This window comes from Kryptolebias marmoratus, linkage group LG14 (assembly GCF_001649575.2).
Source record: "Kryptolebias marmoratus isolate JLee-2015 linkage group LG14, ASM164957v2, whole genome shotgun sequence".
Classification (NCBI taxonomy): domain Eukaryota; kingdom Metazoa; phylum Chordata; class Actinopteri; order Cyprinodontiformes; family Rivulidae; genus Kryptolebias; species Kryptolebias marmoratus.
In genome coordinates, this window is record NC_051443.1 from 6,446,141 (window position 1) to 6,456,569 (window position 10,429).

At 38.5% G+C, this 10,429-nt stretch overlaps 1 protein-coding gene across 7 annotated transcripts in view; it reads left to right on the forward strand.

Annotated features, from left to right (window-relative positions):
* Nucleotides 1-8,378, forward strand: part of arhgef28a (Rho guanine nucleotide exchange factor (GEF) 28a) — an 84,364-nt gene extending 75,986 nt beyond the window's left edge. For all 7 annotated transcript variants that reach the window (XM_037979532.1, XM_037979534.1, XM_037979536.1 and 4 more), the window contains 2 exons: nt 927-1,206; nt 7,767-8,378. In XM_037979532.1, the coding sequence (XP_037835460.1) occupies nt 927-1,206; nt 7,767-7,891 (405 nt within the window). In that variant the 3' untranslated portion in view covers nt 7,892-8,378. The remainder of the gene's footprint in view (nt 1-926; nt 1,207-7,766) is intronic.
* The last annotated feature ends 2,051 nt before the right edge of the window (nt 8,379-10,429 follow it).

Here is a 10,429-nt window from a genome sequence, read left to right on the forward strand (position 1 = left end):
TTTGTGAAGCACTGTCAGCTATTTTTGGGATTAAAATTACTCCAAACCCTCTCATGCTGCTCTTTGGGATCACTCCTGAGGGTCTAGGTTTACCTACAGGAGGCAGGAAGGTAATTGCTTTCTCAACTTTGCTAGCACGCCGCCTAATTCTCCTTAGATGGAAGGATGCTGCCCCACCCACAGTGTCAAACTGGATAAAAGATGTTCTACTTAACCTAAAACTAGAGAAAATAAGATATGTGATGAGAGGCTCTGAGAATAAATTTCATGACACTTGGAAATCGTTTATGACTTTTTTCAATAATCCATCAACAGAGGTTCTGGAATAGCTGACCCTAGAAATCTTGGTTTGAGTACTGCTTTAGTAAATTTTGACATGGTTTTTTGTATTGTCATAACTTTTTAATTTCTCTTGTAGCTACACTTTTTTTTTTTTTTTTAGGTGACAGTATTTAGGGGAATGTTGGCTGTTTAATGGGTGGGATGTGTTTGTGTTTCTTTTTTTTTTAGTATTATTATTGTTTGGGGTTTGTATACTTTGTCCTGAAGAACTTTGTAAATTAAAGTGAAAATGCTAATAAACATATTAAACACAAAGATAGCTGCCACAGCTAAGCAACCTTAACAACGCAAAATTAGCTATAACTCAGCTATTTATACAGATATTGACGTGATTGGTATGATAGTAGCTGAGAATCATCCTCCACACATACTCGGAGCACTAACACATTGCAACATACCATAGTGTTGTTTTTGAGGTTTGACCAAAACAGGTATAATTCTGTCGTTTGTCAAAATAAAATGATCTCAGTTTGAACCTCTGGCTTAAAAGGCATGTATTCTTTGAAGAAGTGCTAGACCTCGAATTGGTAATGTTCCTAATATTTAGCTTGAAAAGTAACTGTAGTATATTCTTTTTCCCTCAGGACTCTTCACCAAGTCGCTCCAGGGCGCACACTGGTAACGGCTCCGTGTTTGTGAACGAGGCTGCGTTTGCAGGCTCCAGCTTTAACAACCGCCACTCTCGCCACAACAGTAATGACCCCAATGCACACAATTGTTTCAACACCCTGCTGGCCCGGTCTAACAGCAGACAGCCCCCTGTCGTTGCCCCCCCTCACAGCCAACACTCTCAGGGATGGACGATGGGCACAGAATACTTCTGCAGCCCCGCCGGACAGATTGGGCTGCAGCACCCAACCAGTGGTAGGAAATGCAGCCAAGTTATTTTATATAGAAGTGAAGTCTAATGTGAATATACATGAAAAGATACTTACATGCGGGACATCCCGTGATGCTATAACATCTGTGAGATTGTTTTCACGTGGTAGTGTTTCAGAGACAAGAAAGTTACAACATAATGGCTGTTCCATTATTTTTCATCTTTAAATCTTGAACCAGGAGGAGATATTTTATTAAATCTCCTGCAACCCTCAAAAAGTAGCCAGGTTTTCTAAAATATTTAGTGCAAAAGTTGTTGTTCAACTATTTGCATGAAATTCTCTGAAAATAATATGATTTATACCAATGACCCTTTCATTACAGCTATTTAAAAATTCTGATGTGGCTTGTTCTGACCTCTCCAGTTCCAATACTTCTGTCACACTGTTCTGCATTCAGTCGTGTATTTTGGTGTATTTTAAAGTTCTTTTAACATGCAACAAACTTGATGAAATCAAGCAAATTTTGCCAAGAATTGTCCTGTGACGTATAGCATATGATACAATGTTCACCATATGTTCCTGTCACATACAGATATTTTATTTGTATTAGGTTGAAGGATCATTTTTGGGACATTTTGATCTTCTATGTGACATTGCCGTAGAACATCTGTGACATTCAGCAGCATCTACTTGTCTCAGTTTTTTGATGAGCCTGAGGTAATGTCTGAATGTCACACTGCCAGCATCTAGCCATGGTCTTACCCACCATTTTCTGGGTCTTCTTCTTCTTGCTAGGGCTCTCTGTTGCTCCACCTTGCCAATAACACAAAGAAATTTGCCAATGCTGCGTATCTCTAATGAGAACAAGAAGAAAGACAGACGATGGCAACAACTATTACACATAAAAGCACCACAAGAACGCCCAAAACACTGCGGTAGCACAGACAGTGTCAGCATAGCATGTTATTCACAACTTGAGTTATGATTAGATTTTTGAAAACTAATATCCTACGAGTCGAGCAGGTTGGTTACTTGTTTTTAGGTTCTGAGATGGAGAGTTCTGTCTTTTAGTGTTAGCGGTAGTGTTCAACTGCTGTGCCTCCTGTTTCGAACTGTTGTGGTATCACGGTGTCATCAGAAATGAGATATGTGAAACCTGTGAGAATGTAAACACACTGGTTTCACCCTCAGCTGTGAGAGCTCGCTGTGTTTTCAGGGCCGAGGCTGTCGACTGTCCTTCCTTTCTCAACCAGCGCTCTTTCTCACTACCTCCACCTGCGCTAGCCCCCTCCCCTCCCCACTCCGCTCCCCCTCCTGCCCCCTTCCACCTGCCTGCCAAACAAAGAGAGAAAATCAATGGTTTCTCTATCTATCGCCTGCCAGGGCACACAACAACACGTGAATCACAGTTCACAGGCGATGGTTGACTGATTAGGACATTGATCTGAAAAAATCTTTACAAAACTCATTACAGTGTGACTTGTCATCTCACCAGGTGAGGGAGGGGAGAGTGATGCAGGCACAAATTAATCTATGTTTGACTTGGGAGGTGTCAGCTGTTTTCCCAGTGCATGTCCATTTCTCTTCCTAATGTTCACAGTAGATGAGGGGAATTGCAGTTTGCATTCAGCTCGACCTTCGACCCCTGTAGAAACGGGGTCAGAGTTAACTGCGGCTGAGCCAGACTTCCTGGGATTGTTTACCATCCACCTGCAGGCAGCGCAGTGTCTCATTCATTGATTAGCTTATTAACCTTTCCTCATTACTGAGCGCATACCATCCCTGGTGAGGCTAAAGTCACCTGTTAACAAGCCTGGGTGGATAAATGGCTGCAGTTTTTCACATAATATCTAGCAGTAATGGGTCCTTAAATAGGTCCCAAAGGAACTGAGCTGAAATGATCTGAGATGGTGAATATATTAACTAATCTACTCTTAATTTCCTGCTTGATTAAACACCTCCATAAAGACTCCTTCTTTGATTTTATGTAGACTAAAGAGCTTCTGTGTGACATTGCGCTGAATCTCACGCTACACGGTTTGTGGTGGAACCAGGTATCTAGCTTTTTTTTGTGCGAGAAGGAAAGGAATGTCTTTCAAATGCTAATTTTCCATTGTGCTGTCAGTCACATGGCTCAAAATATGATCTCACTCCTCATCCTCTGCCTGCCATGGGAATATTTCTTCTCGAGCGCACACCCGTTTTAATTCAGTAGATTTCCATAAATTCTTCTGGCAGAATCTAATCTTGGAGAACCATTTGGGTGGATGTTACTGAAATGATGCATCATCTGGTTTTAGTTCCTTGCTTTTTACTTCAAGAAATAAGAGTAATGAGTGAGTGGAGGAGGAAAAAGATGAAACTGATGCTCTTTACAGTTCAGGGGAATTTTAACCTCGTAAAAAGTGAGTCACAAACCTGCTTTGTAACTTTAGTGGCAGTGAGACACAGAAGAAGTTTCTTGTTTTTCAAAAGCAGGATGTGAAACTGTTTCGCTCACCAGCCAACTCTTTAAATGGACATTAGACAATGAAACGTGGTATGAAAAACAACTCACAAGTCATTAACAGTGCATGTGCAAAAGATTAGTTTAATCGCCTTACCTTGGGGAGACCTTATTCCTTAGTTTATTTGTCTCTGATGATGCATTTTGTTTGTGGTTTTCTCCAAAGTTCTTATCAGGTATTAAGATTCAGAGAGGTCATGATTTCCACCTGCATCAACTAAAAGCTGTCATCTGTACAGCAGAGTATAGAAGACATGGCTTGAAGACACCAACAGAACCACATTAACTGCAAAAAGCAGGGACCCAGAGGTTCCTAAATTTGTTGCCCTAATGACTGATTATATGTAGACGCTCAAATACATCCATGAACCCCCATTAATATTTGGTTAAATATCTCTTAGAAAGTGCCACCTGGACCTCAAGCTTTTTGTATCCATCAACAAGCTTCTAGTTTAATTCTGGCTAATGTTTAAACGCTCTTCTTCTTGGCAGAATTGGTAGAGTTCATTTAAACTGGCTGGTTTCCTGGCACAGATCTGAATTCTAAACATAGTTCACAAATTTTCAGTCAAGCTGAGGTCGAGTCTTTTAAAAAGCCAGTCTAAAAGCCTAATATTAGAGTGATTTATCCCATCAGAAGTCAGTTTAGCTGTGTTTGGGGTCATTGTCCTGTTGGAACACTCAACTGTGTCCAACTTTTTAACTGTCTAGCTATTGATTTTAGGTAAAGTTGAAGAATTTAGTGTTAGTCCTCCTTTATTATCCACTTTGTGCAGTGGACCAGCGCCACAGTATGACACTACCACCACCATGCTTTACAGTTGATGCAGTGTTCGTAGGTTTGCTTCATCTTGATTCCTCCAAACTTTGTACCCATCATTGTGGCCAAACAGTCATTGTGGCCAAACAGCTCAGTCTTTGTCTCTTAAATCAGCAACTACCTGTTGTAGTGTGTTGCTGCCACTTGGATTTAAGCTGGAAAAAGTGGAGAGAAAATTAGTTTTACTGTATATATTAAATACAAAAGGTAAAAATTGAAGTGAGATTCATGGATGTAGATAAGTGATGATGATGACTTGAGTACAGCATTTATAGCTGACGCTGTCTTGATCTATTAAGTCTAGAAGTCACAAACAAGTGGGACATTTCTCGTTGAGTCACAACGTATTAATTGCTTATTAATTTAAATGAGATTATAATTTTGAAAAGTACATGCTCTGTAGAAAAGCTTTTTTTGCTTCTTAGGGAGCAGTGCAGTCTCACCAGGAAATAGAAAACAGATTTAAGGCACAGCCGGATGGAAACATCTTTCCTTCCACAGTCAGAGTATATCACATCTGAATCTGAAGTTCCATAAAGGAGGCTTAGACAATTAAACATCTGTGGTTCTGCTGCACACTTTCCATCCTGCTTTAAACTGCACACTTCAGTTCACCAGATTAGCTGGAGTGCAATAGTAAATTATCTGATTAGGCTTTCTGTAACTCCAGACTGATTGCACACAAGATGGCAGAATATTCTGTTGATTTAAATCACACAAAATTGTTTGTTTATTCATAATGATGAGCCCTGACCTCAATTCAACAGGAAAATTAAAGGCCTAGGATTTTCTCAAGCTCGCCCACCGCCTTTCATGCCAGAATTTTAGACAAAGATCATTTTGTGTTGAGAAATGGCAAAGTTAGATCCGTTTTGATCAAACCTTGAAAATAATATTATGCAAGATCTCACAAGACTGTTAATGCACAAGTATATGTTGTGATTGACTCTCAACTACCACATCAAACTGATCTCCAAATCAGTAAAATTAACTGAATTATTGCCATTTTGGTGTTGGCTAAGGTCAATTGGCTCTGGTTGTCACTTTGAATTGGATTGAGTCCAAACGTTAATCAGTTGTAGATGTACACCAGATGAATACTTTCCGAGAGTTTCATTAAAATCTGTCTCGTGATGTCAGATATTTTGCCAACAGACTGAGCTGACTGCAACAGTTGCTGCCAAAGTTTAAAAAAAAATGCAGTATTTTGTACAATCTTTGAGCACTCTCAGCTAACAAAAACTCAGTCTTTCTTAAAAACAAATGACTGACTTAAAGCTATTTTTGTGTTTTCTAATGTTGGTTGGCTGTGGCGGCTATCTTGCATTTCATTGACTCCAAAAATAAATCAGTTGCAGATGTTTATCCAACGATTACTTTCTAAGAGGTTTGCCCAGTTGTTTAGAAGACATTTTGCTAACAAACAAGAGTTGACTCAAACAGTTGTGTGACCTTTTAGCACTCTCAGTATGTGTTGGGGATAACTCTCAGTTACCACCTCACCAGATTTTAGCTAAATTTCTGTGGAACTGACAGAAATATGACCATTATTTTTCTGTGTTTTGCTTGACAATAACTTGCTCTCTGTTGTTAATGTTTTTGTCGACTGGCTGCACACGGAGGCTGGTCCACACCGTGGCAAACTGAGCTAATCTAACAGACATGATTAATCAAGCACAGACACTGTCCTACAGGGACACAAAGAGGACATTTATAGTTCATGCCATCTGTTACCATGACAGCACACCTGTCCTGATGTGAGACACCATGCAGACTAAAGTAAAACTACAGTCTTACCACAGACACTCAGATAGAGGGAACACATGTAGTCGGCTTCTCATTTTATTATCCTCTGCCACCAAAAGGCAAAAGGGCAATAATGTTTTTGCTTGAGTCTCTGCGTGTGTATGTGTTCATTTAGCTGTCTGTTAACAAAATATCTCATGAACCACTAGAAGGATTTTAATGAAACTCTACCATTGTTTATCTTTTAGACTCAATCCACAGCCAAGTGACCTTTAGAAAGCATAATAGCTATAAGTCAGCCATTTCTGACAGATATTGTGCTAGAAATTGGTGTGTTAGTAGCTGAGTGATATCCCCAACACATAATTTGAACACAATTATGTGCTTACGGACAAACCCTGTTTGTCTGATATTGCATGACATTGCGTATCATGTTATTTTCTAGGTTTGACCAAAATGGATACACCTCCCTAATTTCTCATCATAAAACAATCTTATTCTAAAAATGTGGCAGTATGTGGTCCTTCAAAAATTGCTAGGCCTTTAATGTAATTAAGTTATAATTTGATGTGCTGTATTCTTAAAGACGAGACTTTGTTTTATGTGAACATCATGCAATGTGGTGCTCACCTTACATTTACCAGTTTAGGTGTTAAAATCAGAAATAACGTTGTGTTGTTTTCCTTTTTCTCATTTTCTTGGTTTTACATTATTTCTTCATCTCTGTCAAATGTTAGGTGTGAGCAGGCCAGTGAATTGATTATGTTTACAGAGATAATGATAAATGTGACAGTGGTTAGTAGTGTGTATGTGTGTGTGGGATGGATAACTTTAAAATGTGTTTGCGTTTCATCTCGCCTTCTGGTGCAGCAGGAAGTCTGAAATTCAGCTGCAGTGGTTCAGCTGTGAGCTGTTAGTGATTTAGCTCAATATGTAGTCAAAATTAGTTATCATCCACCAGTGAAAGGCAGGCGCTGATGTTTTTGCCTGTGTTTGTGTGCATTTGTCTGTCTGTTAGCAAAATATCTCTTGAACCACTGCATGAATTTTAATGATACTTTCAGAAAGTAATCATTGGATGTGCATCTACAACTGATTAACTTTTGGGGTCAACTTAATTCAAGATGGCCGCCATAGCTAATGAATCTTAGCCCACACAAAAATGGATATAACTTACTCAAATTTAGCAATGTTGAGCTGAACTTTAACGTGGTAGTAGTTCTGAGTCATTCTCAACATATACTTTGAGTGCTAACAGATTACATAAAATTCAAAAAAGGTTAAAAAACAAAAACAACTGGACTATTATTCTATAGTTGAAGACGTTTCACTTCTCATCCGAGGAGCTTTCTCAATTCAGAAATAGAGAGTGTGGAGTTGTGCTTTTAAAGCTGAGATGTGATGTAAGCTGGATTAAATTAAATATGTAACTGCAAGTTCCATCTTGGTCATTATTTATCACAAGCCTCTAAAAGATGACTTTCATGTTTGAATTGTGTTTTTGAGTGTGTGTGTGTGTTTGTCCACTCAGGGCACAGCTGTAACGGTGAGACATGGATGTCCACAGCCAGCGGAGCTGACCCATATCTTGTGCTGCCACTTCCCGGTGACCATCATGTGGACCTGGTTTCCTTGGAGACGGACAGCGATCAGTAGGGGGGCAGGGAGGAAACCATTGTGTACCTTTGAATGACACAACACTCTGCAGAAAAATCAGATGTTCAAAATGACTCTGCATCTGTTTTGGACTGGATCAGCTTAAAAGAAAAATAAATCTTTTTAATTCTTTTTTTTTTCCATTATTCCTCCCTTTTTATACTAAATAGCATTAATGTAAAAATGAAAACAGATAAAAGAGCCAGACTATGTCTCACATGTGGTGTGCACTTTAGCTGCAGGCACCACTTGGTGTTCAGTGTCACTTTCTCTTCTGCTGTCCTTTTCATGTGTGTGTGTGTGTGTGTGTGGGGTCACATATTGACTGACTCGTCCCCTTGAAGCTACAACTTTCCCTCCGTCCCCCCCATCTGCTTTTTACCATTTTTCTCTGGTCCCACATGTCTCATCCGTTAAGCTTTATATTTATTAAATGTGTCACCGAGGAGAAAAAAAAATGAAAACACATTGACTACAGCTCAGATCAGTGAAACAACAGGCTGTGTCTCTACAACACGTGACTGTTTTATGTCCTCTTTTCATTTATCAGAAGGTTGATTTAGACAAAGTTAGAGCATATCTCTTTTTAGTTCGAACACTTTGTTGAAACGCTTACTTGCAGGTAAAGCTCTAAAAGAGATGTTGCATCGTGCTAGTTATCGCCTACTGCTGAAGGCTAAAGGGAAATTGATGTTTTCCCCTTTGTTTGCATGCCTGTGTGTGTGTGTTTATTTGTTTGTCTGTCTGTTAGCAAAATAACTCATGTACCGCTGGACGGATTTTAATGAAACTCTCAGAAAGTAATCAGTAGATGTACATCTACATTTCATTAACTTTTGAGCTCAACCCAGTTCAAGATGGTTTCCACGGCTAATTAACCTTAGCTAACACACTATAACAGATATTAAGCTAAAATTTTATATGGTAGCAGCTGACAGTCATCCCCAACACATACTCCAAGAGCTAACGCATATAGCAAAATCTCACAATATTGCACAAGATTGTGCCTTACGTCATTTTCAAGGTTTGACCAACGTGTCTTTTGTTATCATTACATGGTCCGAGTTTAAATGTCCAGCATAAAAGGCAACAAGCGAAATGTGTTTCTTGAAGGAATGCTACATTTTTAGCTTTATCAAAAAGAAAATAAAGGAAGAAAAACATCTTTAATTATTTATTTCCTGATGTTATGATTAAAGGTGGACTAAAGGACATCTGGTTGATCTTGATTCTGTTATCTTAAAAAACTGTAAAACATTTTTGGTCCCCAGATAGTAAACTCTGATTTTAACTTTAATTTCTACTGAATGTGTTGTTGTCACGTTTAGTACTGACAATGATAAATCCCTCAGGGGTGATTAGATTCCCCTTAGCTTTTATTCTCATGCTCAAGCTAAGCATTTTTTTTGCAAAGTATTTCACTTTTTAAACCATCAAAGACAAGGACATTCCATCACTTGCATTTTGTTTTAGATGTTACAGTAATTCGATCAAACTAGCATGCTACGACATGTAGGTTGTTTAAAGTTTGATCTTTTTATCACATATTTAGCTCAAAGCATAACGATGCAGCCTCACAGAGCTGCAGACACGAACATCTTCCATTTCATTTGTCATCATTCATAAAGACAACTCAGTTAATCCTTAAAATATCCTGAAAACATTCAAGTGCCCCGTTTTCTAAAAAGTTGCCTTACTGACACTGTTGTGCTTAATGTTGAGCGATTCCACTTGAATATACTGCACATGTAGAATGTTTGCTTTTTAATTTTTTTTAGCATTTTTCTGTCAACAGATTTGTGCCAATGTTTTAGTTGAGCCCTGGTGAGAAACAATAATTTAATTACTTTTTTGGTTTCTTATAATGGCAGTGTTTTATTGTGATTTTAGTCATTTGTACAGACTGTGTTTATGCTTTTTATTTATTTATTAAAAAATAATGTTTTACTGTGTTTTGGAAAAAGTTGTATTGTACATAGATGTTTAAATGAAAACAAATGTCTCCTTGTTGTTGAGCTTACTGTATATGTTTGAGCATACTGATAAAATTACTATGAACGTGAAAGACTGTTTTGTTTTTCTTGGGATGGTTAAATGGAGTTTTGCTAAGACTTTTACAAATTGAACCCTGATGATTAGATGTAACATAAACACATGATTGAGCGTAGACAAATATGACCCGAGTCTCACTTCCTGCTTTCAACAGCGTCTCCATCAGTGTCACCAAGTGTGACGCAGCAGTGACAGGTGGAGGAACAGGTGCATGAGCGTCAGAGATGTTCTGTCTGTCAAACCAGATCAGTAATAAATAAATGTGACACGTCTGCAACATTGCATTCATTAGGTAAGTACTCCATATATTTACAACCCCAATTCTGGAAAAGTTTGGGGGTCATAAAATATAAATATAAACAGAATTCAGTGACAGAACATAATAAACTATAAAATTGTACCTTTCATTGGGATTTTTTTTTTTTAATTTACAGGAGCAATGCATCTAAAAAACTAGGGATGGGGCATGAAACATCCCCTCTTGTT